Genomic DNA, 26,199 nt, shown 5'->3' with positions numbered 1-26,199 from the left:
TTAATAAATGAACCTTTTGATGATCAGTTGATTTCAAGCAACAATTTATGATGAATATTGAACTCTAATTTAGAGCTTTTATTTTATCGGGATTTGTTGATTTAATCAAAAGTACATTACTGTTGATGTTTGTTTGACTAATAATGTAAAATAATATTGAAAGATTTCTGAGCTTTTAATGGTAATTTGAAATAGGAAAATTAATTCAATAATTAGTTTTGTTTTGCTTTGCTCGTTTGTTTAATTATTATAACTGCAAATTAAATGTTTTTTTTTGTACTCAACAAATTAAGATTTGATTAAGGTAATTATGAAAATTGAGAAGGCAATTTTGTTGCTTTAGTTTTTCAACAGAGACAACAAAGGTTGACGTGTGATTGATCAATTGATTAAATTTAGACTTTTCATTAATTCATAGTTTTTGCTTTTTAATTTGATTAAAAAGATTCCGAAAGGTGAAATTTCTTTGCAAAAGAAGAGAAAAAAGCAAAAAAAAAGATTGAAATCAATCTAATGAAAGGAAAGACAAACGCTCAACGACAAACTGAATTTAACTTGAAATTAATTGTACTGTAAAGGTGTTTCTTGTGATTTAACTTGATTGCAACTTGTAATGCTTACAACGGTAGACTGGTTATTGAAGGGCGAGATGAAAAAAAACATAACAATCAGTTGAACTATGAAGAGGACAAAAAATGTGGACGATTACAAATAAAGTTGTAAAGTGCCAAAAAAATTAAACTCAATAGAGAGTCAATAATGATAATCATTATAGTCATGATCATCATCATTTAATGATTAGTTAACTAACAAAAATAGTATATTTAGTATGTTCACAGGTGGAAGAAGGAAGGAGAAGGAGGAGAGGAAAAAGGTAATTCATTGATCTATTCACTCGGTTGATTGTTGGCTCTACCTTTGCTGGTCCGTAACAATCAATGTGTGAATCTTGGATTGACTTTGATTTTCTTGTTTTTGCCCTTTTTTGCTCCATCTTGTTACCTTTAATCATTTTCAAATGTAATTTATCATTAAAATAAATGACAATGTTCATCTTGTTCAGAGTAAATACAAAACATTCGAATGTCCGTATTATTAACAATTGGAACGTCTTTTTTTCTCGTCTCTACAATTTGCTATTAACTAAGTGCTTTATATCACTATTAATGTTAAAAATGTTGTCAACCTATTAGATTGAGGATGGAGATTGACTTCATTTTTAGTCTTAAACAGGTTCAATTTACTTGGATTGACAATGATGAGATCGGCTGGTATGTTTTTTGTCCTGCTGTTGCTGTTACTGATGTTGAACTTTTGCCATTCACATTAATTACTGATCCTGAACTGGGAAACTTTTATTATTATTATGTTTTTATTTACTATTAAACTGACTTCTTCTCATTAGATTTGGTTAGTTAATTCATTGAAAGGGAAATAAGAAAACTCTATTGTTGATTTAGACTAAATTTACTTCATTTTTGATTCCATTTTCACTTTGTTTTTCCCTTTGTCCTTTCAATATTGAACTCAAGTTTCAGCTCACATTTCAACATTTAATTATATTGTCTAATTATTTCCAGATTGCTTCATCTTTTCTTTGTTTCTTCAGGTGAATAAGCTTAACCAGGTTACTCTAATGGAGACAAAATTGACAAATATCAGTTAATTTGTTTATTTCTTATTTTAATTTTAGCATCAATTTTGTTCAAATATATATATAGATTTATTTATATGTATATATATATGTATAGTTTTATCATGGTGTATTGATTTTCCTCCTTTATACTTAAGAAATAAAGGATTTTTTTTATAGAGAAGAGGAAGAGTGGTTATACCATGATAAAAGTAATAATGGTAAAAATGATCTTAATGAGCGAAATGTAATCTATAAACACATAAGAATGTGGTGTCATCAATGGTTTATGGATGTAATTTTACACCATTTCTTGTTTCCTTCAAGATGAAACAGTGAAAATGACTGCTTTTAACGATAACTTTTGGTCCATCATCTCAAATTTTACAACTATCAAATTTTCTTAATCAATTTTCTTCCAAATACAGTCCATCAAGGGTTTTTTGTGAAAGCTTCAACGATTGTTAGATGAGCGAATAGATCTTGAATCTCTGGTGTCACGAGAATCTCTTCGATTGGTCAAGTTACTTTTAGTCCAATGTTGGGATGATGAAGAGGGCCCGGTAGAACCAGAACGGGCCAATCTAGCTCCGGGTGGTGAATAGTTGTCTTTAGAGTACCTTGTTAGCGATCCCCGAGTCGAGTTTGAGGACACATTATTGCGTAGTGGAGATTGGTGTGAATGAGAGTGAGAGCTGGATAGTAATGCTCGACGATTTGAATAAGACTCAATATTGTGATATGATGGTGATGATCGTGATTGAACTGAGCCTGAGCCACCAAAAGAACGAGATGAATTATGCATTAGATTACTGTTTGCTCCACTACTTGTGTTGTTACTAGCATTTCCACTAGCAGAGCTATTACGTATCTTTATCGAATAGTCTAGTTTCATTCGTTTGTTTGATGTTTCATATGAATTACAATTTGTCCCAGATTTTTCCAAAGCTACAAAATCATCTACATGCATGGATGGAGGTCGACTTGTATTTGGTGGACGAGATCTAAATGGATCGTTTGCTCTTGACGAGTGCATCATTGACCCAGGACGACCAAATCCTCGATTTCTCATTGGAGCAACAAATGACTTTTTAACATTGCTGAATGACTTTGACTCGCGAGATGGTAACAAGGAATCCATCCGTCTAACTGTTTGATTTACCGAGTTAACAGAGCTCAATGGTTTACTAGTTGAATTGGCAACATCACCTTCACCCTCGTGAATTTGGCATAAGTTTTCCAGCGTTTTCTTCAAGTTAAAATCACTAGACAAATATTTTTGACACAACTCGATGAAGCTTATTCGCTTCTCTCCATGAATAGCATCCTTGTTTTCAGTTTCATGCAAGAGATGAGAATTGGAATTCATTTCATTTACAATAACATTTTGATTGCTTTGAAGCTGATTATAAGGGTTATGGTGATGGTCATCGTCAAAAGTTGGCACTGAAAGCCAAAAGTTTGCATTCAACTTTTCTTGGTCTATGTTGGAAGTAACAATGAAAACCTCTCTTTTAGAAAATTGAAGTGGCAATGGCTCGATAACTGGTAACTCTATGTTAGTTAGTGTATCTCCACTGGGCTCATCAGTAGGAGAAGACAAAAGACTCAATAAGCTTTTAATAATAATTTTCGCCCCATTAATGTCATTTTCACCCATCAAATCTAAACTTTCAATATATTCCTTCAAGATGAGCAGCGGATGAAGATTGTTCACTTTAGTGACTTCGGTTGTTTCACTGTTTGAATCCTTATCGTTTTCAACTTCACACTTTTTCTCTGAAATATCTGCCATGGAATCACTTTCTTGATTATTTTGGTCTTTACTTTCGCCATTTGGCTCTTTCACTGGCTCTTGAGTGTCTGAGTTTATTTTTTGTTCATCATTTGACATAACTAATGGTGAGGATAATGGCGGTGTTGATGTTTTTCTGTCAACTAAATCATCAGTCACCTTAGATTCCCAAGCAAATAACGAGACTATTTCCTTGTAACTCAGTTTGGCTGTTCGATGGCCATTTTCAAGAATAAAAGCCTTAATGAAATCAACAAATCCATTGATAACTTGAATGAGATCACTTTGTTTACATCGCATCTTGATTGAATCACTAATTTTGACCAATAATGTGTTGAGTATTGTCTGAGCTTCTTCAAAAATGCTTTGTTTCAAAGGAATGAAACCGAAATCATGAGAGCACAACAGGGATAACACCTTGAGCACAGGCAAGCAAAAGTTGAGATTAGTTGGTGTGCCTTCAGTTGATATTGATGATATCGAGGAATTTTCGGAGGATTGAGTAATCAATGCGGCTGTCGATTTTAGTGAATTCTTAAGAAATCGTAACAATGTTAGGCTGATCAGTTTTAATGATTCTCTTGGAGGCAATGAATTAGAGAGCTAAATAGAGAAAAATAGAAAAAGAAAGATATTAAATATTGATAGATATCTAAATAGATCTAGTTAAATATTTATAACTTACAATTTGAAGGCTAGAAGTTGGTACGCGGGAATTGAGGTAAATGTCTGAGTCACAAAGAGACTGAAGGAAAGCAAATATCAGAAGGTTGATTTGAATCTCAACTGGTTTTGATACATCCTCTCGAATTAGTTTCAATAATTTGCTGACAATGGTGAAATATTTTTCATCCAATTTACCTCCAATGTGCATGGTGTGAATGAAAGCCATTTTAAATGGAGGATGAGAGGAAAGATACGAAAGTAAATCAAGCACATGCAGCAATGATATCGATAATTTGGAGTTGCGTTCAGTGGGCAATGAGTCAAGTACTGCTTCCAAGACTGATCTAACAATCATGGTGGATGCTGGCGATGAAAGATCAGAAATTTGTATACAAACTCGGCGCAGAAGTTGTTGAATAATTGGTGATGAGCTAATGACAAAATTTGATATAAGCTTTTCCAATTCGCTAGAGAGACCCAATAAATGTGCACTCCAAAGTTTACGAATATTGATCATTTTGTTTACTTCTTCTTCAGTAAGAGGTGAAACTGTTTGGAAGGGCAAAGGAAGAGGCAACAGCTCTGAAAGGAGACTCAGTCCATGGACAAAGGTCATTGGCAATGAAAAAGTATATTGCAGAACTTCACTGATCATTTTGGTCCAAACGCCTTTAGCCAATGCTTCAGGATCCAATTCAGAGGATGTTAAAGATAGTTGAGTGTAAAACATAAGAATATCAACAATGTCTCTGATGGTTTCTCGAGAGGTTGAATAGGCAAATGATGATCGTGGAAACATGTACATAAGTGAGTAAACTTTTAACATCACAGGTATGGGTGTTGCATCGCGAAAATCTTTCCCTCGAGCTTTGATTAACACTTTCAGCATTTCTTTAACCAATTTAACAGCAAGTTTGACAAATCCCATCACAATAGAACCTTGATCTCCAACAAGAGCGAAACTCTGATGAGATGGACGCAGATAAGTTTCAGAAAGTTTCTTTAATAATGTTAGTATTGATGATAAACCATCCTGACTATAGACTTGAATAATGGCATAGTAGTATTTTAACTCGATGACTGGTTCCTTTTCGAGTAAATGATAAGTTTGCTCTGGCGGTATACATAATTTGTAGAGGATCCTTAGGATTGTTATTAGTTGAGGTTGGAGCTTGAAAATTTCAGTATCTTTTAACTTGGACGCTCCACCGGCATAGTTTTTGACAATTGTCATGAGCTCTTTGAAAGTCTCTTCTGAGTAACTAAAATTTTTCACTAATTGAAAGGGTTTGAGCCAATCGGATAAAGATGAAACTTTTGATGATTGACTGTTTTTAGCGATGACCAAAAGATTATTTTCAAAATTTTTGAGAATATGTAAGATATTGTGCTCACCGAATTGCACCATTGAAAGACATAATTTAACAGAATACTCAGATAAAACTGATCTATACAATACATGGTCCATTTGATCGTCATTAACAGGAGAAAGAAAGGGAAGTAAAGCTGCTTTAAAATTGTTTGAAGATGAAAGAGCTTTGATAACACATTCTCTTCCAATAGGAGAGCAAATGAGACCATGAAAACTACGAAATATCGTGCAAACTTCTGTATCTGCATCACAATCCGTCATGTCAAAAGACTCGCTCTTTAATCGAGCAATCAGGGAATCAATTAATGAGTATGATTGAAGCAGATAGCTAAGTCGATCACCAACATAGTAATTTTGATTATAAACATCGTTGTTAGCATGAACTAGTAGTGAAGTTAGTTCATTTGTCTTTGGACAGCAGCAAGCAGATAGAAGAAAGCGCGGGAAACTTTCCTCTGAAATCATTAAATAAATTAGTTGATGTATTTCCAGGGCTAGTGATTCAGAATCAGAACTTTTCAATAGAGTAACTAAATTATCCAAGAATTTATGATGCTTAAACCAATTATAAATGGCCAAGAAACAATCACATTTAGGCTCTTTGATCTCAAAGAAGCAAGTCACTGGTAAACAACGAATTTTTTGAGTCAACAATTTACACGCTGAAACGAAAGTTGAACCAATTTCACGGAGGTACGTTGAAATTGTGAGAACATTAATGTTGGGATTATTAACTACTGTCCTAAATGATTCCAACAAATTGTAAAAATGCATCTTGTTAAACAAAGCTTCTAAAGCTATTGCAATTCTCGATGGAGGCTTATTGGCTAAAAGTAACAGCAAATGTTGGTAGCACGTGAGACTTTCGGCAATTTCATCAGTTGGTAAACTATTGAAAACATATTTATCATTCAAAATATGTTCAATTCCAGTCACAGAGTCACAGAAAGCATCGAATGTCCTGAGGATCAATAACTTCAATGGTAGTGACATATGAGGTTTATGGTATAGGTCCATTAATGTAAGAGGAATCTTGAGCTCAATTAATTTTTTGACAATTGATTCATCAGTATTAGTCAAAGCTATGCAAAGTTTAATACCAGCTTTCAAATGTCGCACTTTGTAAGGAATAGTTGTTTGTTTAACGGCGAGATCAAAATCAAGACCATCCTTTAACCAAACCAGAACGATGTCAAGAACATTTTGCTCTTCAAGAGGAATAAGTTCAATATCTTTGGCAATTTGTTCCATAGTTTCCACCCAAATAGAAGATCTTCCATCAATTTCATTCAATTGAGATAGTAATAGAGTTCTCTTATTTTCATTAAAATTCATTTGGCTGTTTCTGAGATATTGATAATTTGTTTGTGCTGGATCACGAAGCATACGAAGAGGAGGGAACTCGCAATTGAAAGGGTCAAAATTTAAATTAAAGGGATTGTCACTTAGATCATAACCGGAATAATGAGATAGACGGTCGCTTTCTTCTATGTTTCCTTCCTCAAAGTATTCCTCTTCACTTGAAATTGATTCAAAAGGTTCGGGTTCTTGGCTTTCACTTGGCTGATGATGATTAGGTGAGTGAATGAAATAATTATCATTTTTACTACTGTTGATAGAGCTTATGTTGTTATTTGGATGACTCTCGTCGTCTCCAGATTCCATATCATCTAAATTTTCGTCTTCAGATATACTTTCAGCCCAGTCCGAAAGCGAATGCTCAGGAGAAATTTCCTCAAGAAGATCTGTACTCACTGGTAATATTAGACCAGAATCACTTTCAATTTCTAATCGTTTGTTTTTCGCAAGTGGTGAGCAAGATCGAGATGATGATCGTGTATGTCTTTGTCTTTTCTTGTTGAATTTAGAAGCAGATGGTAATTCTGGTGGAGTTTTAGCTGGTGATGTGATTTTAGTTGGAGAATGGGCTTTACGATACTTGGATGAAAGAGGAGATGGAGGTGAAGATGGACGAGAAGCATTGTGCTGATTTTTGTACCAAGGAGATGGTGATCTTGATTGAATGTATCTAGGAGATCTTGGGGAGTGATTAGAATGAGTTGAAGGAGCTGTTCGACCACGATTGTATGGACTTCTCGATGAAATTGACTTTGCATGATCCATAATAGGAGAACGAGGATTGTGTAAAATGGTTTCAGATTTTAAGCTGATATCACTTTGAGGACTCATTGGACTCTTGAGACTTTGTGGACTACGAACAGGTGATAGTGTAGGTGGCGAGTTTGAGATTAACTGTCTAGAACATGGACTTAACTTTAGTCGCTGTCGTGGGACGAGATTTTCATCTCTATTATTTACACTGGTTGAATTTATTTCCACACTCCTTAACTCAGATGCAGAATCTTTAGTTCTTTCACTATAATACTTATTATTATTGTTATTAGTGTTAGATTTTGAATCACTAGATGATCGTAGAACTGTTGCTTGTTGATTTTCAATAACAGCTGGATTCAATCTTTCAGAAATCAGATTGCTTTCTTTGCCTAAGTCAGGGGAATTTTCAGCATATTTTTTGTCACTAAAAGGAAATTCTTCACGGTCAGTATCAACATTTGGTTGATTGTCTGAAATTAGGGCTAAAGGATCAGTCACAGGTGTAGTTGCTTGCGTTTCCTCCTTGACAATGATGTCCTTAACATTTGTTTGAACCCCAAAAATAGCGAGAGTTAAAGTGCGATAAGACCCTTTAATTAAAAGACCGTCTGTTGGTTTACGTTCTTCAGGTACAAATTGGATGTTTATATTTTGTTTATAATCGAACCTGGAAAAAGATCAATATTGAATTAATGAATGCTACATTAAGGAAAATCAGACGACGAAAAAAAATATTTACCGGCCAAAGTCTGAGAAGGTGCAGAGAGTAGGTTTGGTGAAATCATTAATGTAGAAAGTAACATTAAATGACGATGGATTTGTAGCTCTGTAAATAAAAAGATGTAATGTTCAATTAATTTAATGATAATAAAATTGATATCTGTTAATTAGAAAGTGGTGTAATTCAAAGGAAATGATCAAGTCTCAAGATTAAAAGCTTATTAATAACAAAATTAATAGTCAGGAAGCGTGGGAAAGGTAAGAGTCAAGTAACGTTCTGGAAAAGGCTTGTTGATCATTTAAGGCTAGTCTGTTACCAACAAAAATAAGCGAAAACAGACAGTTAAGTTTAAATGAAAATAATAAAACCCTTCTATAACACTGTTATGAAAATGTTGATTTTTCAATATAGATTTTAATTACCCAAGTCTAACTCCGCCGGGAAAATCAGCCTCTACTCGAGCTCCAAGAGGTATTATTCGTATTTCATCAATAATGATTGGACTTGCAAATTGAACCAAATCTAGATTGGATTCCTATAAAAAAGAACAAGTTTGTAAAGTATTAATTTCAGTTGTGTAAATGAAATAAAAAAATGAAAAAGGGCAAAATAAAATACAGTGAGTGTGTGTCTAATGAAAACTAAACACATGAAGGCAGCAAAGCATATGAATAAGATGAACAAATTTCATTTCACTCTGATAAATGAGAGTGAGAGAGAGATAAGAGTAAAATAGTTGAAAAACATAAAGCCAGCAATGTACAAACATCATTATTGACTGTCAATTCAACATGATTAGCTGGTGATGAAAAAAATTTAATGGGTAAAAACATACACAATGATTGTGAAAGAAAGAGACATAGGAAAGGGAAAAAGAGAGGTAATGATGGAATTGAATAGAATCCTCAACAAACCTGATCGCTTTCATGAGCAAAGGTATCAAAGAAGAGTAATTCAGTCGAGATTTCACATTTCCCATCTAGATCCATGGTTAGTGTAAATAAATAGATCACCTAAATTAAATTCATTAATATTTAAACATTTTTAATCTTCAAAATGTGACTTCAATTAGTCTTTCACTGGCACAACCACAGGGTACAACCCAATGTTTTCTTTTCTTCACCAACTAATCGTAATTACTATAAGGTCCCTGAAAAACAGTTTCAAATTTTTTCTTCATACAAATTGTTACTAAATTAACTTTCGTTTCAAATGTGATCAATTAATGCATGTTCATGAAATTTAATCCCAATCCCAATTCAACACATCAAACCATCAAACTAAATTCTTTTGATCAATCTACTTAAACTCGTTCTGTATTTACCATTTGAATTGGAAACATCAATTTATTTAAACCAGTAAAAAAATATTGCCAACGTTGATTTTTGCAAAGAATTGCCTGTTTCCTTGAATTCAAGTCTATTCAATTTATTGATTCTAAAATTTATGAGTCAAGTTTGATCATCTAGATAATTAAGGAGAAAATTCATCATAAGGTAAGTTATTCTATCATTGGATGAAAAATTGAGATTCGATTGATTGTATCGATAGCAACCTTAATTTTTTCATTGTTTAAATTTTCCCATATGTGCAATATTGATTATAACACAACTAGGAAATATCTACTTCATGAAAATAGTAATTTAAGATATCCAATTGTCTGGACTCGTCCGATTCACGTCTTAAATCATCAGTTGAAGAAAAGATATTGTTGATAAAACTTGAAATAGTTTTGTTGATTTTTTGTGAATTCATGTTACGAAAATTGTATTTCTCGCTTTTTAATGGAAAATCATTTGCCCATTCATATGTAAGTGCGATCATTAATCGTCATGTTTCAAATTTATTGAAAATTTACCTTAATCTTATTCATTTTTATTATTTTACTTTTTTAGATCAAAAATGGCCAACTCTTAAAACCCACTGTTACACCAAGTTTACATAGATTGTCATCGAGTGATAGCAAGAGCAGTTCTAATAAAAGTAACCTCGATGTGCCAAAAAAGGCCGTTGTTGGCTATGCAGTTAGCGATGCTGCTATTGGTAGGAAAAAGGTGCGAACAATTGATATTGTGTCAATGAAGGAGAAAGGCAAACGAATAAAATGTTTAACTTGTTATGATTACACGTTTGCTTCAATTTTGGAAAGAACCAATGTCGATATTGTTCTGGTCGGTGATTCAGCTGGTCACGTTATGCAAGGAAAATCAAATACTCTATCAGTAACGTTAGATCATATTAAATATCATGTTGAGTGTGTTGCTGGGGCAATAAAACGTCCGCTTTTGGTAGCAGATATGCCTTTCATGAGTTTTGGACCCAGTCTAGAGGTATCTTGCGCTAATGTGGCCACTTTGGTAGCAGCTGGAGCCGAAGCTGTCAAAATTGAAGGTGCTTCCGAAGTTTTATGTAAACAAATTGAATTCTTGGTGGCATCAGGAGTACCAGTAATGGGTCATATTGGATTGCAACCACAAGCTGTCCATTCTTATGGTGGTTTCAGAATTCAGGGTAAAAATGAGAAAGCACTAAATCGTTTATTACAACAAGCTAAAGATCTGGAAAACGCTGGCTGCTTCTCTATGGTAATTGAATTAACCGAACCTTCTGTGGCTGCACAGATCACCAAATCTGTGAAAATACCAACAATTAGCATTGGTGCCGGTAATAGCTGCGATGGTAATATCCTGGTTATTCAAGATATGCTGGGAATGAATATCGGTTTTAAGCCAAAATTTTTGAAAACCTTTGCTAATTTAGAGGAAGATATCAGAAACGCTGTTAATCGTTACTGTGAAGAAGTCGATAATGGAACCAGTGAACCAATTTAATTGTTGAAATATGAAGCTTAAATGGTATTTATCAGTGTTAATTTAATATTTACAAAATAGTATTACCTGTTTGAATATTATTAACTTTAATGTTGTTACTTAAAATATCGATACTATTGACAACAGTATTGACTAAAAACTATCATACTTATTAGGGAACCACTGGAAAAGTTCACACTTTTCTTGCTTAAATTAAAATTAACTTGCACAATTATGTGTAAACTTATCAATAAATATTTTTTAATTGGTTTAGACGATTTGAAACAATACCTAACATTTCCTCACTTTATTCCAGCTGGCAAAAATTTGTACACATTTTATGATCGTTAATATTTAACAAGAGCAATAACAACATTAATATTTTTGATCAGCTTGATACATTGTCAATAATTGTATTAAAAAGCAACATGTTCAGATTTTTCGTTTTTATCTCTCAACGGTTTTCATATGTGTAAGTATGGTACTTTTCTCAAGATATTGATGCTTTCAAATGTTCTGTTATACATGAAATCAAATCGGAATATTTGATCACTATTAGCTTTAGTAATAAGCTAAAGGAAGACGTAATTAATGTGAGCTTCACAATAATAGAGGTCTCCAAAAGACAATGAGACAAAAATGAGAAATAAACTAAACATATGATTACATGACATTCCTGGTTCTCGTGGTTAAACATGTTGATATCTTTTTATCACCATCTTGTTGGTTCAGCTATTGTTCAACTCAGCCAAAACGTTGTGTAATCGATCAATGAAGATATCGTTGTGATTTTTGTTAAACGTAAGTGTTGTTCTAACTCTTAGAGCAGCGGCTCCTGATCCCCCACAATGGATACCTTTGAGGTGCAGACGTTTAATCACTTCATTCCTCAATTCAGGTGTTACAAAATCAATAGCGCAAAAGGTTCCCACTCCTCGTGATCGTGATACCAAGCCAGGGAAACGAGTTTCAGCTTCCTTCAATCCTTTCAACATTTCTTTTCCAGTTTCTTTGACCGACTCGAGTAAATTATCTCTTTTGATAACCTTAATTACTCGTTCAAGGAGAGCTAATTTCGATGGATCTCCAAGCCAAGTATTAAATATTCGAAAACCTTGATCTGGTCGAAGATGTGCTTTGTAGAAATAACCTCCAGTCAACATTTTCTTACTGAATGTAACTATATCTGGTGGATTATCGAGTTCCCAATGTTCATGAGCCCAAAACTTACCGGTAGGCCCACATCCAGTTTGAACCTGTATCGATGGATAAATCATACCATTAATAACTGAAGTGAAATTATTACATTGTAGTGTGACACAAGAGCAATATAAAATCGTTAATAGGTAGAAGGAGCAAAAAATTGTGAAAATTACCTCATCACAAATAAAAACAACCTGCTGAGACTTGGCAATCTTTTGTAGTTGGTTAAAGAAATATTTAGAGCCATGATTATCTCCTCCTTCCCCTTGAATCGGTTCAACAATGAGTCCAGCAACTGGGCGACCTTTTCTATTGAATCTCTCGATCAAATCTTGGATTTCTTCAAGACATTGGTCATCTGTGGCTTTGTTTTCACGCTCATTATCTTCTAACGGATATCTATAGATTGGAAAAGGAGCAATGGGCCAATCGAACGAAGGGACATCCAATTTATGAATATATTTGGAATGAGTACAACTTAAAGCTCCAAAAGTTCGTCCGTGAAATCCATGTTTAAAAGACAATATGGTAAGATATGGTGATCCAGGATACTGGTTGGCTAAACACGAATCCATCTCTTCTCGCGTCACTTCTCGACCGTCACGGATTCGGGTTTGATACCAGAAAAAGGCTGCTTTCATAGCATTTTCAACTGAACAAGAACCACAAGCCATTGTTTGTACCTCGTTCAAACCTGGTGGAGCGACTGAAAGTAAAGAAGCTCGAAGTCTATCAACTAGATCTTTTGGAGGTAAAATACCAAGAGCAGGTCTATTGATGAAAGCAGAAGTATTTGCTGGATCTCGAAGAGCTTCAATTAAAGCTGGGTGATTGTAACCCAATGGAATGGATGATATTTGTGAATAAATGTCCAGGAAAAGATTCCCATCAGCATCACATAAATAATTACCGATAGATGATTCATAGTCAACGAACAATTGTATTGGACTGGCCAATTGAATGGTATTCAGTTCTTTTATCAGTTCAATCGACTTTGGTCCTGGAACAGTTGATGTTCGTATCAATGGCTCTTTAGGTTCATTGACTATGTCAACATCATTTGTCGCTGTTGCTGTAGCTGTGTGTTTACCTCGGCGAAATAAGTTGACGAAAAGGTTTCCATCACAGTTTGTTGCACGTTTAGCTGCAGCAGCAAACACAATGAGGTTACTTGATCGAACCATTGAACTGGCTTTGTAATAACCAGTTTAATTATACGTTTGCTTTTATCCGTCTCAGAATTATATTATCAAAGGAAAACTGGTAAATGAAGTAATATTGAAACAGGGAACAATAATAAAATAAATATAGAGTAAAGATTTCGTGATGTTTTCAATGTAATAAACCAGTTTCTCGTATTCTCAACAGCCTTGGTATACATTCATTTTTCTGTCTACCTTCATTTTTGTTGATGAATCTCAAAGATTTTGTTGGTAAAGGAGATTTTATTTTGCTTTGACTGGAAAATCTGGGAAATATCAAAAATTAGAATCGGTGCTTGGCTGCGTTGGTAATATTTTGGCTATTCAAGATATGCTGGGAATGAATATCGGTTTTAAGCCAAAATTTTGAAAACCTTTGCTAATTTAGAGGAAGATATCAGAAACGCTGTTAATCGTTACTGTGAAGAAGCCGATAATGGAACCAGTGAACCAATTTAAATTGTTGAGATATGAAGATTAAATGGCATTTATCAGTGTTGATTTAATCAATATTTTTAAATTAGTATTACCTGTTTGAATATTATTAACTTTAATGTTGTTACTTCAAATATCGATACTATTGATAATAGCAGTGACTAAAAACTATCACACTTATTATGAGACCCCTGGGAAAAAAACATTTGAAAGATTGGATCTTTCCTATCAATCTTTACTTTTCTTGTTTAAATTAAAATTAACTTTCACTATTAATTGTAAAGTTATCAATGATTGTTCTTTAATTGCTTTGGAAGAATTGAAAGATTTTATACATTTTTTATCAACATTTCCTTCAAAGTAAGTATTGTAATCTGACTCGTTAAACTTATTCTGTACTCCTTGACAACTGTTCAATTGTTTTATTCGTAATCATTTTTTTGTTATTATCAATCACAACTTCTAACTAGTTTCAATTTTAACTGTGCTTTTAAGATTTTCGATATTCTTAGCATAAACATTAAGTTTTGATTAGTTTAATTTGTGGCACCGTCTTTTACTAACAAGTCAAAAAGATTTATAATCAACGTTGATTATTTTCTAAACAAGAGTTCTCATTTATTTTTCCTTCCAAGAAGTTAATCAACTTAGTGATCTTGAATCATGATTCGAGTTTGAAAATTTGATCATAAAATTGCTTTTGTCAAGTGGTAAGTTTATCATACTCTGATTTCTAACTTGTAACTAATTTCATATTTTTACAGCTTTAATTTTTCCAGTGATTGATGAGAGACAAGATAGTGTCGTAGTGATTTTTTGCAACAAGTATTTGGAGTTAAAAAGATGAAAATGCTGAGCGTTTTTGCCCCGCGTATTTTACAAATGAGCCAAAAAATGGGTTCTCGATTGATTGTGCGGAACTCTGCTCATTTCAATTACTATCCTGATACAGTTGCTGCCTCTGAAGGAGAAACCAATCGAATGAATTTATTTCAAGCAATCAACAACTCCTTAGATTTAGCCTTAACTAATAATTCTAGTGCTCTAATATTCGGTGAAGATGTTGCCTTTGGTGGAGTTTTTCGCTGTACAATCGGATTACAAGATAAACATGGGAAAGAACGAGTATTTAATACTCCTTTATGTGAACAAGGTATTGTTGGATTCGGGATTGGATTAGCTGCAGCTGGAGCAACTGCTATTGCAGAGATACAATTTGCAGATTACATTTTTCCAGCATTCGATCAAATTCTCAATGAAGGTAAGGTCTAACAAGTATTTTCAAATAACAAACCTCTATACTCTTGATTAATTTATATTTTCAACATTTATACAGCAAGCAAGTTTCGTTATCGTGCTGGTAATCAATTTGACTGTGGTGCTTTAACTATTCGTGCACCTTGTGGAGCTGTAGGCCATGGAGCTTTATATCATTCTCAAAGTGTTGAATCATTTTTCGCTCATATTCCCGGAATAAAAATTGTGATCCCAAGAGGGCCAATACAAGCCAAAGGACTATTAATGAGTTGTATTGAAGATAAGAATCCTTGTATATTTTTTGAGCCGAAAATCCTTTACCGAGCTGCAGTTGAACAAGTACCAATCAAAGAGTACAAAATACCCTTATCAAAAGCTGAAGTTGTCGTGGAAGGCGATGATGTTACACTGATTGGATGGGGAACTCAAGTCCATGTTTTACATGAAGTTTGTCAAATGGCTCAAGACAGTTTAAACATTTCGTGTGAATTAATTGATTTACAGACAATCGTTCCTTGGGACCGTGAGACTGTCCGAAACTCTGTAAAGAAAACAGGAAGAGTATTGATTGCCCATGAAGCACCATTGACTGGAGGTTTCGGCGCTGAGATTGCGGCCACTATTCAACAAGAATGTTTTCTTCACTTGGAAGCTCCAATAAGTCGAGTAACTGGCTTTGATACTCCATTTCCTCACATTTATGAACCTTTCTATATCCCAGACAAATGGAGATGCCTTCACGCGCTTAAAAAATTGATCAACTTTTAAGACATCGATTTACTCGTACCATGGTTCCTTTAACTGGTCTATTTTGGCTTCCATTTATGTGCCAAAATCTGATTAATTAGTAGTCCTTGCAATAGTGGCAATCCTATGACCAATCATGTTTTATAATGCATATTCAAACTATTGTTTAAATTTTTGTTAAAACTGATGGAATCAAATTTTCTACAATCGAGTTTCATCTCACATGAGTTCGGGAGACTTTTGTAAGCTAGAAAATAATTAATTGGGGATTTTGTTGAATTTTCATTGTTTATAATTGATTTCTATTTTCTCAAGATATTTTTTGTTGAAAACTAAACAGCAATGCCAACATAACAAAATAAATTTATTTACGATACCAAACAATGTATCAATTATTGTTACAAAGTTACCTTCTAATTACACAATCAACAGTAATCCAATTAATACAACATGGTTAAATAATTTTCCTCATAATTAAGATTCAATGTCATTACCATGAACTATTTATTTCAGAAAAATAAGGGCTTAAATAGATACAATTTAACAAAATGGCTGAAGCTCAACTCTCAGTGATCATTCAACAAGATGAAGTTAACCAAAACTCTTTACATTTTTTTACTTTGGTTAACAGTAAATTTACTGAGCAATCAAACAAATTGTCAACAAGATGAAACAGTCAATTTATCATGTCCGAGTTTATTTAACCTCATAAAAGGCTCAACGAATTCATCAGAAACGCCAACATTTGGAATCGCATTCACAAGTTCCATTCTTCGGATTTACCTTTCATATGTTTATTATGTTTTATTGTGTCGCCAAGATTTTGATCCTTCAACCCTTCAACAATTAAATGAAAATTTCAAATCACCTCAACCAACGCAACTCGATCGTATCATCAGAAGCATTGGCTAAATTCACCCAAAACTGAATCCACTGAAAATGACTAAAGTGAATCCAAAACAGATTTTCCCTTTTTTTAATTCCTAAGCTTAAAAAATGTTCAAGCATTACATGTAAGTACAAGTGAATGTAAATAACGTTTACTGGTAATAAAAATTGTAAACCATGAAACAATGTTGATTATTTTTACCAAATAAAATACATTCTGAGACTGAACGATAGTTTCATCGTTTTCCTTGGTTTTACCCTTTTGATGCTCCATTTTTCTCATTATCATCTCAATGTTTATACTCATTTTATTGATTTGTTTACAGCGAGATGATAAAGAGGGGAAAGTGTGAGTAAAAGAAAGGGAAAAACAAAGATGAGATGAAGAGAGAGAGAGAGGAAGATCGTTAAGCAGTCTCAATGCACAATCCAATACAAGGTAAGTTATCTCAATTGATGCAATATTCAGCTCCAACATCCTTTACCTAAAAACCAGTGAATGTTACTTTGAACGGAAAAGGGATAAATCTTTGGAATCGTCAAACATAATCTCAATCAACTTGATTTTATTTAAACTGTTCAAAATTGGATCTATCAAACGGGCCAACAACGGAAAGCCAACAAAAAGCCAACATTAACAACGTAAGAGCAAAGTATCTTTAATTAACAAGAAATTATCTCAAAATTTTAAACCTTTTCCCTTTCATTTTGAATGGTCATAATTACCTTTTGGTGAAATTATGTCCAACCAGTTACAGTAATAGTTACAAATCAATCTACATTTCAAGTTGAAATGATAAAATTACACTTTTGTCAAATCTGCTTCAACATCCATTTGGTCAAAAGGTTTCATTTTCATTCCTTTTCCTAGTTCATCCTCATCACCATCATGACCTAGTTTCAATGTTCAAGTCAATGTTAAAGATGCTCCGAACAACTGGAAATCGTGAAAATTTCTTTCAGATTTCAGAGGATTTTGTTACAATAATTGTAACAGTCAATCAGATTATTGGGTTTACTCAGATTGTCTCAATTTGCTTCTTATTTCATTGATGAACATTAAACTTATCATTGGTAATACTGGCAATAATCATAGTAACAATCATACTTCAAATCTTAATAATAATCATAAAAGTAATTAGTTTTTGGTGTCAAAATAATATACTTGAATGATGCTCTTAAACATTAACTGTTTTTACAATTGACTGTTGGTTTTACAATTCAAATCAAATGGTAGACCGAGAAAAGAGCGCCAAATCATTGGCTGTTCAATTAGATTATTGTAATTTAATTTAGTCCACCTTATCAAGTTACTCCAAAAAAATTGGTTTCACAGTTGTTGTCACTTTGATTTGACAATGTTGATGAATGATAGATTATGAATACAAATTGTTTTAGTTGTCTTGATCATGAATAGACACGCAACTTGTAATAGACTTGGTTACATGATAATGTAACAATGACGTGGTTAAATACAGATCGAGAAAATCAGGTTAATTGTATTGGATGATTGCTTTATAATTTGCTGAACTAGACTTTGCAAGCTTTTAACATTTTCAAGCCTTGTCATTGAAACATTCATATTCATGTGTAACTTATCAATTAGTGATACCAATCGCTCCATGTAAACATATTAAGATGTTCATGTCTCTGAATTTGTGTTTACATCTTTATTTAACTCTTTTTGTCGCCTTGATTCACAGATGATTTGATATGGCACATTTTTAGGATATATTGGTTATTACCTAGCGATTTGATTTGTTTACTTGATGCCCATCCTGTTGATAGTAAATGGTTGAGAAAATTGGTTTTAAATGATTTACTATTTCAGTATTGAAATGAAATTCAATCATTTTCAAGTTGATCTTCCAGACGTTTAACTTAATCGATCTTATCAACTTGATTGCATTTTTCAACCAATGAAGCTTTATGAAAATGAGCTTAATAGAGATTAGTTATTTACAGAGCATTTAGATTCTAACCTTGGCCCTTTTCTTATTGGGTTTCTGTACTATTTTGGTCATTGGTAGGCTCAACTATTTTTCTTCATGATATTGTTATATTTAATCTTGAAATGGAATATAGAAATTACAGAAATTAGTTTACATTGGAATAATCAATATTGAATGGACTATTACATGTTATTAGAATGAGTAATTGTGATTTTCAAGGGAAAATAAATGTTTACGATTGATTTTACTCACATTGACCAATGTCTAACCATTTTGTAATGCATTTTTGGGTTGATCGATTCACAATGAAAGATAAATAGGTTATTAACTATGAGCAAATCTATGTGTTTAAAACTAAAGGTGTATTGGTTCCTAATTATGTTTATGTCAGTTCATTTGTCTTGTATTTATCATGATATTGATACAGAAAAGACAAAGAGACAATCAAAAAGATACATTAGACTTGAATTTACCGTTAAAATGGGTTGAGTGATGTTTAATTTTGGAAAATTTAACATTGAGTTCAATGGTCAACTAAGCATGAAATTATTAATAAAATTAAGTGTAATGTGTTGTTTAATACAGCTGTATGGACAGTAATAGGAAAATTTTCAGCATTTACTATTGTTATTAATATTCATTTCAGGTCTTTAGTTAGTAAATGAAATTAAAGGTGTAGATTGAATTTGGCACAAATTTTCCAGAATAGATTGTCAACCATCAATGTGTATCCTTCGTAGATTAATTGACAAGAGTTTCATAGATGATTTTGTTAATAATTTTTTATTTTTAATTTTACAGTTGAATCATGACTGACGCGGACTCTAGATCCATCTCTGTATCATCAGAGGCACAATTAAGTCCATCTCCAAACCCACCAACATCACCAACCAATCTTGATAATAACAATAATGTAACATCAACTTCACCTTCACCCGATAATCCATTTGAATCAAATTTTCGTTCATTTGCCAAATTTGGCGATTCCAAAAGTACCGGAGAGGCAATTACACTGTCAAATAGCGATAAATGGTTCAAACAAGCAAAGGTTATTGATGGCAAAAAAATAACAACTGTTGACACTGGCATTTATTTCAAAAAGATTGCCAAGTAAGTGCAGTCACTCAGCGCCTAAATATCTTGACTACCTTATTAAAGGCCTGTTAAAAACCTTTCCTTATTAAGAGCAACCCCTTTTAGATCCTTTACTGATTTACAGTTTTTACTTCACTAAATTTCAACCTAATCATTGTAATTTTTCATGTATTAATTCATAATTACAATACAGAACCAAAAAGGCGTTAAATTTGAAGGAATACGTAAAATTTTTGGAAGAAATCGCTAAAAATAAGAAGATCGATGTCAGTGAAATTAAACAAAAATTATCATCTAGTGGACCACCAGCAACAACCAAGACAACAGTAAGTTGATTATCATTTTACTTTAACTGTTTTAGACAAATTAATACAATTTTATGTTTGTAATTACTTATTTTTCCAGACTGCAGCTTGTTCTGCCGCTGTTGCGAGATTAACTGACCACACAAAATACACTGGAACTCATAAGCAACGCTTTGACGAAACTGGTAAAGGTCGAGGTAAAATTGGACGTGTAGATCCACCTAAAGATACTGGTTATGTTCAAGGTTTCCAAGAGGCTGTAGTTGAGCAAAGTGCTCATTAGATTATGTTCATGGATACCAATACCTGAATCAATCGTCACTTATAAATCTATTAAGAATCATTGCATTCCTAGTAACTTTTGTTTTTGTTTTGCCAATTCTGTGTTGATCAATTTATTCACAATTTTACATTACAAACTTGTTTGATTGTATTCTGTTTCTGATTTTAATAAAGTTATGATTGATATTCATTATAAACCCTGAATTGGAGTGATTTATGGTTTATCTTATTCATCAAATAAGTTGCTTATTGAAAAATATAAGTTCATTCTGTTCAAGGTTCCTGATTGTAATGATTTGTTGATTGCTCTGAGTCGTGTAAAAAGGTTTTTCATTTTGTTATTATCAACACACCTCACCAGATGATCATATGTTGCTCACTCTACCAGATGAAAACAACATTAAATTTATCTTTGAAAGAAAATCTAATTCTTTAACATGTTATTTAATTAATTTGAATTTTGGGATTATTCAATTTGTGTAATTATGACCTTCTGGTTTCATAGGAATCCACTAAAATCCACCACTGCTGTACCGTTTGACCTAAAATTGGTAGCTACAAATGCAGAAGCTGTCAACATTTGCAAGTAAGTAGTAAATAAAAATGACTCGACTCTGACTAATGTCTGTTTTCTTATGGTTAAAACTCTTCCAATTCATACTAATTTAATCTAAATCACGATTTTACTTTATTTTATAGTGAACTCAGGAAGAACCGTATCAAATTGATTGAAAATTTGTCAAACTTAGCCAGTGATGAAGAAGCTGTCCAATCATTGCTACATACCTATCTTGGCTTATTGCGAGGATTTATTGATAATGCTGATACTAGTGCAGGAACTGACACAAGCAGATTAAGACATGTTTGTAAATTCAAATGGAGTCATTCAATGCTTGGCTCAAATATTATGTAAATTATTCAAAATGAGATCTTTGGGTTCCACTTTTATTGATTTAATGTCATTTTTCTTCTACAGCTCTCAAAGCGATATGATGTATGAGTTTATCTCGATCAACCAAGAATATGCATTCTGGCTAATGAAAAAGGCAGCCATTCTAGCCCATCAAGAATCCCCAACTGATGAACAATTGAAAAAAATTCACCGAACTTCCCGAAAGTGTGTTGGTATTTTAGAGGAAATGAAGACTAATTACTTACCCCGATTGATTGATACTGGCACGAATGGTTCGGATCTTGATTTCAAAGTAATGGATGCCTATATTTCTCAGTGCATTGCCGAAGCTCAAGAAGGTAAAAACGCTTTATAGTCTTGACTTATATTGAAATGTCTCGAAACTGAGAATATAAATTTTTTTTCTCATTCTTTTGTATTAGTCACCATCTTTCGAGCTATTCAATTGAAACATTCACCTTCTTTGATTGCTGCTCTTACTCATGAAACCTCACAAAAATTCCTGGAAGCAGCTATGTCGATCAAAGCACTGGATATCACAAAGTTTGGTAAATGGATGCATTACTTTCAAATCAAATGTTGTTGCTACGATGCATTGGTATGTAATCATCTAATTTTAGAAGCAATCAGAGAAAAACAAAGCTTCTGTGCATCAAACGATCTTAATTATTGATAAACTTATCTCACCAGTAATAATCCACCAAAAAGCAATGCTAATTCACTCTCAGAGATTGAATGTCAAAACATATTGATTCTCTTTTTAATTGTATTTACCATTTTTTCTTTAGACTTACAGCTTTTATGGAGACAATTTACTCAATATGGAAAAAAGCGGTGAAGCTATCAGATGTTGTCAAGAAGCCATGAAAAGGATTGAAGTTTTGGCTCCATTAAGTAAAGAGTATTTTAAAATGAAAGGTTACGGAGTAGCTCCGAAGTCAGATCAAACCGGATTCTTTCAGCGCATTAAAGCATGTCTTACACGAATCAAAGACAAATGTGAACGAGAAAACGGAATGATGTATGTTAAACAAGAATCTATTTCTCTGTTTCATATTCTAATTATTTTTATCTCTTGTAGATATCACCAAAAAGTGCATCCTGATCTTCCAAAACTTGACTTAAAGGCAACTCATGGAATTGTTGCTCCCGATAATTACATTATCCCTGAAATTAGCAGCCTCTGGACACCTTTTGCTTGTACAGCTTTTGACCTGACAGTTCCCTTGAGAGACTTATCTATCAAGGTAAATATTGCTCATTTATTTTAAGAATTGATGTTTAATAGCTTTTTTATCTTTTGCTAGGATAACAAGAAACCAAATGAAGATGGCCCTTCACCACCGAAAGAAAAAAGCAGTAAATCTAAAAATGATAAAAAGTCTCCGAAGACATAATCATTTGAAGGCTTTGGCTAATGTTTTTAATACATTCCTTTATCAACTGTCAAGTCAAATATTTGAATCTTTTGTTAACTGCATTTTTGACTTATCAAGGAAGGAAAGCAGTATTTTGAAATTTTATAATATATAAAAATCAATTAAATTGTATCATAAATCATAATGATTGGGCTTTATTTGTTATTTGTGTGCTTCATATATGGCTAATGAACAAGAAATGAACAAGAAAATAATCATTTGTTTTCTCGGTAATTGTTCCTGTAATAAATACTCTTAGATTGATTTAAGATTGAATTTTGAATGATCACAAAATTGAGAACAGTTGATTTGTTGATTTTTCGTCTTTCTTCATCTTATTGAGATGGCAAATTGGAACTTGATGAGAATGAAATTTCCTTATTCTTTTCAATTTCATTTTTGTCATGATTTGTAGGGAACATTTACCACGCCAAATCTTTGTAATTTTGGTAAAGAAAGATTAGATATTTGATAACATTAAAACAAATAAAGAAGTTCTCGCGTAGTTGATTCAGTTTCATAAAGATCAATCAGGAAATATTACATGCATGATAACAGTTCTTTTGTAAACTAAAAAATTGCTTTTCTTTCCAAATTGACTTCCAACACATTTGAGTTCACAATGGAAGTAGAAAATGGCCATTCAGTGTATTCGCTTGATAATTGTATCTCCAGCACTTTTATTTTTGTTTTGATGTTATGATTTTGAGTCTGATTACCCCTCTGTTGGCTGATTACGAGAAAACTTCAAATTGTTAAAATTGATTTTGCTTCATTTATACGAGGATGGAAGCGGAAAGGAAAATAAACAAATGACTTGTGATTTCGTGTATGGCTTGGGAACGTTTCTTTGTTTCCACTAAAAAAAATTAAAATGGAATCATCTTTTTATGGGCAGTCCGGTAAATTGTGAGTATATTAACGGGATCCAGATTTGGAATGATTAATCAACCACTGTAAGGTTATATCTGATATGACGAAAAGTAAATGTGAGAAGAGAAAGAAAATGTGATTATTGAATTTTATAACAAAAAACGTGTTAGCAAACAGTTTCAACTGATCAAACCCTACAGATTTTATCGAAAGGTTATTTACATAGCAATTGAAAAGACGGAAAATAATCAAAAATATAGCTAACTGATAAAATCGAATGATTGGAAGTAGTTGAAATAATAGATGTGAAATGGAGTGAAAACCAAACATAAAAATTTGAATTGCAAAAAATAGGTTTGGTTAAACTAAATCAAATTTGAAATTTAGATGTGAAAAAACGAAATTTTGGAGAATCGTAAAATAGCTTACCAATGTTACTTTTTTCTTTACATGAGATGGAATAGCAGCAAATTTCTCTGTCTTGAATTACAGCCAGATTCCTGGGTGAAATAAAAAAAAATGTTAAATAAGTCTGACTGAACATTTTTTGATTCTGAATTCTTACATTTGCTCAATTAATTCATTTACATCCAATGCGTCAGGCAGATCTTTTTTATTTCCCAAAACTAATACGGGAATACCGGCTAATTGTGGTTTATCCAGCAAATTATGAAGTTCATTGCGTGAGCCTTCAATTTTTTCATGATCGGCGGCATCTACCATATATCTGTAAAATGAAAAGGACAGATTATAACGTCGGCAGAGTACAATTTTAGGATGGATAGATAAGGGATGAAATCCAGTATACCAACTTATAGGGCGTGATTGTAATGTGAGTCAGGTAATGATTAAAAATAAAATACATGAGACTGTTAAATAACAGAGCTGTCAATGTATCGATAAAAAGTTAGTTAAAATTTTGAATAGTAAAAATGCGATAATTCACCTAATCTAAATGAATATCAGATCAAAAAATCTTTGAACTGTTCTCAACATTTTTTTAGAATTGCAAAATTTGTCATATTAAGTTGATAAATCAGAAATTGATGAGCAGAAGTTAAAGTTCAAGAGGTATTTGTAAATATCATCAGAAATAAATTAGTTCAATGAAGTTATAAGCAATACCCTCAGGTAAAACTTTCCTAGTATTGTCAATTAAATCGAGTTTTTGGATCAAGTGAAAGCAGAAAAGTCATCTTAAAAGTACTAACACAATGGCATTGACACCTCTACAATAACGTTCCCACATACTGCGGAATCTTGGTTGACCTCCGATATCCCAGATCTACAAAGAAATAAAAAAACATAATTAACGAAAAAATATTCAATTTTAACATGAAATAGTTCCAATTAGTGGAATATTTACCTTTATGGTGACATTTCCTTTGGTTACTTTACGCATATTGAATCCTACGGTGGGAATCATGTCTTCCAAAAAAGAGTTAGACTGGAGCAAGAACATAAATTTGAAGAATTATAAATTTCTCATAGAAAATCAGAATCACAATAAGAATCGAACTTTGAAATTAAAACATTTGAAATAACTGAATGATCACTTACAGCTATCACATTGACAAATGTAGTTTTACCCGAATTCTGTAAACCAACCAGGGTAAGCTCCATTTCTTCTTTCCAGAATAGGCTTTTCAGCCAATCTAGCACTCGATTAATTACAGCCAACATGTTTAATTGATTAAGAAAAAAGATATAAGATGACTAAATGAATAATAAGCTACAAGTTGATCTGGCTAACAGGATGAGAATTGTTAGTTTATAAAGTCACTTCATTAAAGGGTTGAGGTTATATGTACACAAAGATACTATCCGATATCTGTATCTGATACCACCAATAATAACTAACAATTGTAAATTTTTCGTTTAATGAATAGAATCTGCCTTAATCTGAAGTTAGAACAAGAATTTTTGAGCATTTTAATGATGTTGATGAATTGAAAAAAGGAAATAAATAAAAATTTAATTATGCATTAAACTGATCTCAAATCATTCTAACAGATATCTGTTTCAAATTTTGCGGTAAAAAAATTGCACTCGTCTAAGTTTCTGAAGACAAAAAATTTATCAAAACTAGAATCGAACCCTGACCATAACCTTTGTCATCTCTATAATCTAACCACTGAGCTATGATTTAATTTTCAAATTTTGATGAAATTAATTAAGTGTATTGTTCAAGCAGGCATTGTTAAATGAAGTTAATACGTTAAACTCATCCTTCTGGCATTAAGTTACATTAATGTATGCATTCTTTGAGTAGGATTTAATAAAAATTGATCAAAAAATTAACTTTTAATCAATTATTAAACTATTATTTGATCCTTTCCATTCAACATCATTATGTGTACGGTTAACTTAATAGTTAAAGATACACAGATTTGTGTACATATAACCTGTTCCTCATTAAAGTGATTACAGAAAACAACAAATGCAACCTACAGCAGCAAATCTACAATATATAGTAGAGATGAAATTCTGTAGATGGCACTGAACAAGTTGAAATTC

At 32.7% G+C, this 26,199-nt stretch overlaps 7 protein-coding genes across 10 annotated transcripts; 4 read left to right on the top strand and 3 right to left on the bottom strand.

The window, feature by feature from the left end:
* Positions 1 to 1,656: 1,656 nt before the first annotated feature.
* vir (VIR_N domain-containing protein) lies at positions 1,657 to 9,421 on the bottom strand. Its single transcript, XM_015930844.3, has 5 exons — positions 9,217 to 9,421; positions 8,725 to 8,837; positions 8,321 to 8,407; positions 4,114 to 8,248; positions 1,657 to 4,031 (listed from the first exon to the last, which is right to left on the bottom strand). Exons 1-5 carry the CDS (start codon positions 9,289 to 9,291, stop codon positions 2,088 to 2,090), a joined length of 6,354 nt encoding a protein of 2,117 aa, XP_015786330.2. The 5' UTR covers positions 9,292 to 9,421; the 3' UTR covers positions 1,657 to 2,087.
* Positions 9,422 to 9,477: 56 nt separating this feature from the next.
* Positions 9,478 to 11,385, top strand: LOC107363601 (uncharacterized). Of its 2 annotated transcripts, none has more exons than XM_015930848.3 (3): positions 9,478 to 9,798; positions 9,942 to 10,112; positions 10,198 to 11,385. In XM_015930848.3, the coding sequence occupies exons 2-3, from the start codon at positions 10,056 to 10,058 to the stop codon at positions 11,131 to 11,133; spliced, it is 993 nt and encodes a 330-aa protein (XP_015786334.1). In that variant the 5' UTR covers positions 9,478 to 9,798; positions 9,942 to 10,055; the 3' UTR covers positions 11,134 to 11,385. The 2 variants fall into 2 exon arrangements, with proteins under 2 accessions (XP_015786334.1, XP_015786333.1); XM_015930847.3 differs by having other exon boundaries at positions 9,918 to 10,112.
* Positions 11,352 to 13,581, bottom strand: LOC107363600 (4-aminobutyrate aminotransferase, mitochondrial-like). The gene is made up of 2 exons (XM_015930845.3): positions 12,489 to 13,581; positions 11,352 to 12,368 (listed from the first exon to the last, which is right to left on the bottom strand). The coding sequence occupies exons 1-2, from the start codon at positions 13,497 to 13,499 to the stop codon at positions 11,841 to 11,843; spliced, it is 1,539 nt and encodes a 512-aa protein (XP_015786331.2). The 5' UTR covers positions 13,500 to 13,581; the 3' UTR covers positions 11,352 to 11,840.
* Positions 13,582 to 14,173: 592 nt separating this feature from the next.
* Positions 14,174 to 16,340, top strand: BckdhB (Branched chain keto acid dehydrogenase E1 subunit beta). Of its 3 annotated transcripts, none has more exons than XM_015930889.3 (4): positions 14,174 to 14,312; positions 14,591 to 14,662; positions 14,717 to 15,213; positions 15,289 to 16,340. In XM_015930889.3, the coding sequence occupies exons 3-4, from the start codon at positions 14,796 to 14,798 to the stop codon at positions 15,975 to 15,977; spliced, it is 1,107 nt and encodes a 368-aa protein (XP_015786375.2). In that variant the 5' UTR covers positions 14,174 to 14,312; positions 14,591 to 14,662; positions 14,717 to 14,795; the 3' UTR covers positions 15,978 to 16,340. The 3 variants fall into 3 exon arrangements, with proteins under 3 accessions (XP_015786375.2, XP_015786373.2, XP_015786374.2); XM_015930887.3 differs by having other exon boundaries at positions 14,588 to 14,662; XM_015930888.3 differs by lacking the exon at positions 14,591 to 14,662.
* Positions 16,341 to 17,289: 949 nt separating this feature from the next.
* Positions 17,290 to 20,675, top strand: ringer (tubulin polymerization-promoting protein ringmaker). The gene is made up of 4 exons (XM_015930891.3): positions 17,290 to 17,486; positions 19,598 to 19,906; positions 20,085 to 20,217; positions 20,297 to 20,675. The coding sequence occupies exons 2-4, from the start codon at positions 19,605 to 19,607 to the stop codon at positions 20,477 to 20,479; spliced, it is 618 nt and encodes a 205-aa protein (XP_015786377.2). The 5' UTR covers positions 17,290 to 17,486; positions 19,598 to 19,604; the 3' UTR covers positions 20,480 to 20,675.
* Positions 20,676 to 20,856: 181 nt separating this feature from the next.
* LOC107363633 (BRO1 domain-containing protein BROX) lies at positions 20,857 to 22,954 on the top strand. Its single transcript, XM_015930886.3, has 7 exons — positions 20,857 to 21,064; positions 21,178 to 21,387; positions 21,455 to 21,729; positions 21,814 to 21,989; positions 22,180 to 22,412; positions 22,473 to 22,638; positions 22,699 to 22,954. Exons 1-7 carry the CDS (start codon positions 20,964 to 20,966, stop codon positions 22,786 to 22,788), a joined length of 1,251 nt encoding a protein of 416 aa, XP_015786372.2. The 5' UTR covers positions 20,857 to 20,963; the 3' UTR covers positions 22,789 to 22,954.
* On the bottom strand, positions 22,937 to 25,466 carry Arl8 (ADP-ribosylation factor-like protein 8). The gene is made up of 6 exons (XM_015930892.3): positions 25,243 to 25,466; positions 25,049 to 25,129; positions 24,894 to 24,967; positions 24,248 to 24,409; positions 24,112 to 24,182; positions 22,937 to 23,777 (listed from the first exon to the last, which is right to left on the bottom strand). Exons 1-6 carry the CDS (start codon positions 25,363 to 25,365, stop codon positions 23,728 to 23,730), a joined length of 561 nt encoding a protein of 186 aa, XP_015786378.1. The 5' UTR covers positions 25,366 to 25,466; the 3' UTR covers positions 22,937 to 23,727.
* Positions 25,467 to 26,199: the final 733 nt, after the last annotated feature.

This window comes from Tetranychus urticae, chromosome 2 (genome assembly GCF_039701765.1).
Source record: "Tetranychus urticae isolate SD_2017Ah chromosome 2, NJAU_TeUrti_SD_1.0, whole genome shotgun sequence".
Classification (NCBI taxonomy): domain Eukaryota; kingdom Metazoa; phylum Arthropoda; class Arachnida; order Trombidiformes; family Tetranychidae; genus Tetranychus; species Tetranychus urticae.
This window is presented reverse-complemented; position numbering and strand designations above follow the sequence as displayed.

Excerpts from the sequence above, each read along its gene's own strand:
- BckdhB (XM_015930888.3), top strand. The coding sequence starts at position 14,796 with ATGAAAATGCTGAGCGTTTTTGCCCCGCGTATTTTACAAATGAGCCAA. Across the intron at positions 15,214-15,288 it reads CGATCAAATTCTCAATGAAG|CAAGCAAGTTTCGTTATCGT; the intron begins GTAAGGTCTAAC and ends ACATTTATACAG.
- LOC107363633 (XM_015930886.3), top strand. The coding sequence starts at position 20,964 with ATGACCTTCTGGTTTCATAGGAATCCACTAAAATCCACCACTGCTGTA. Across the intron at positions 22,413-22,472 it reads GAACGAGAAAACGGAATGAT|ATATCACCAAAAAGTGCATC; the intron begins GTATGTTAAACA and ends TATCTCTTGTAG. Across the intron at positions 22,639-22,698 it reads TGAGAGACTTATCTATCAAG|GATAACAAGAAACCAAATGA; the intron begins GTAAATATTGCT and ends ATCTTTTGCTAG.
- LOC107363601 (XM_015930848.3), top strand. The coding sequence starts at position 10,056 with ATGTTACGAAAATTGTATTTCTCGCTTTTTAATGGAAAATCATTTGCC. Across the intron at positions 10,113-10,197 it reads AATCATTTGCCCATTCATAT|ATCAAAAATGGCCAACTCTT; the intron begins GTAAGTGCGATC and ends TTACTTTTTTAG.
- Arl8 (XM_015930892.3), bottom strand. The coding sequence starts at position 25,365 with ATGTTGGCTGTAATTAATCGAGTGCTAGATTGGCTGAAAAGCCTATTC. Across the intron at positions 25,130-25,242 it reads CATTTGTCAATGTGATAGCT|TCTAACTCTTTTTTGGAAGA; the intron begins GTAAGTGATCAT and ends TTCTTGCTCCAG. Across the intron at positions 24,410-24,893 it reads AGAGGTGTCAATGCCATTGT|ATATATGGTAGATGCCGCCG; the intron begins GTTAGTACTTTT and ends TTCATTTTACAG.
- vir (XM_015930844.3), bottom strand. The coding sequence starts at position 9,291 with ATGGATCTAGATGGGAAATGTGAAATCTCGACTGAATTACTCTTCTTT. Across the intron at positions 8,838-9,216 it reads TTGCTCATGAAAGCGATCAG|GAATCCAATCTAGATTTGGT; the intron begins GTTTGTTGAGGA and ends TCTTTTTTATAG. Across the intron at positions 8,408-8,724 it reads CCCGGCGGAGTTAGACTTGG|AGCTACAAATCCATCGTCAT; the intron begins GTAATTAAAATC and ends TTTTATTTACAG.
- LOC107363600 (XM_015930845.3), bottom strand. The coding sequence starts at position 13,499 with ATGGTTCGATCAAGTAACCTCATTGTGTTTGCTGCTGCAGCTAAACGT. Across the intron at positions 12,369-12,488 it reads TTGTTTTTATTTGTGATGAG|GTTCAAACTGGATGTGGGCC; the intron begins GTAATTTTCACA and ends CCATCGATACAG.
- ringer (XM_015930891.3), top strand. The coding sequence starts at position 19,605 with ATGACTGACGCGGACTCTAGATCCATCTCTGTATCATCAGAGGCACAA. Across the intron at positions 19,907-20,084 it reads TATTTCAAAAAGATTGCCAA|AACCAAAAAGGCGTTAAATT; the intron begins GTAAGTGCAGTC and ends ATTACAATACAG. Across the intron at positions 20,218-20,296 it reads CAGCAACAACCAAGACAACA|ACTGCAGCTTGTTCTGCCGC; the intron begins GTAAGTTGATTA and ends TTATTTTTCCAG.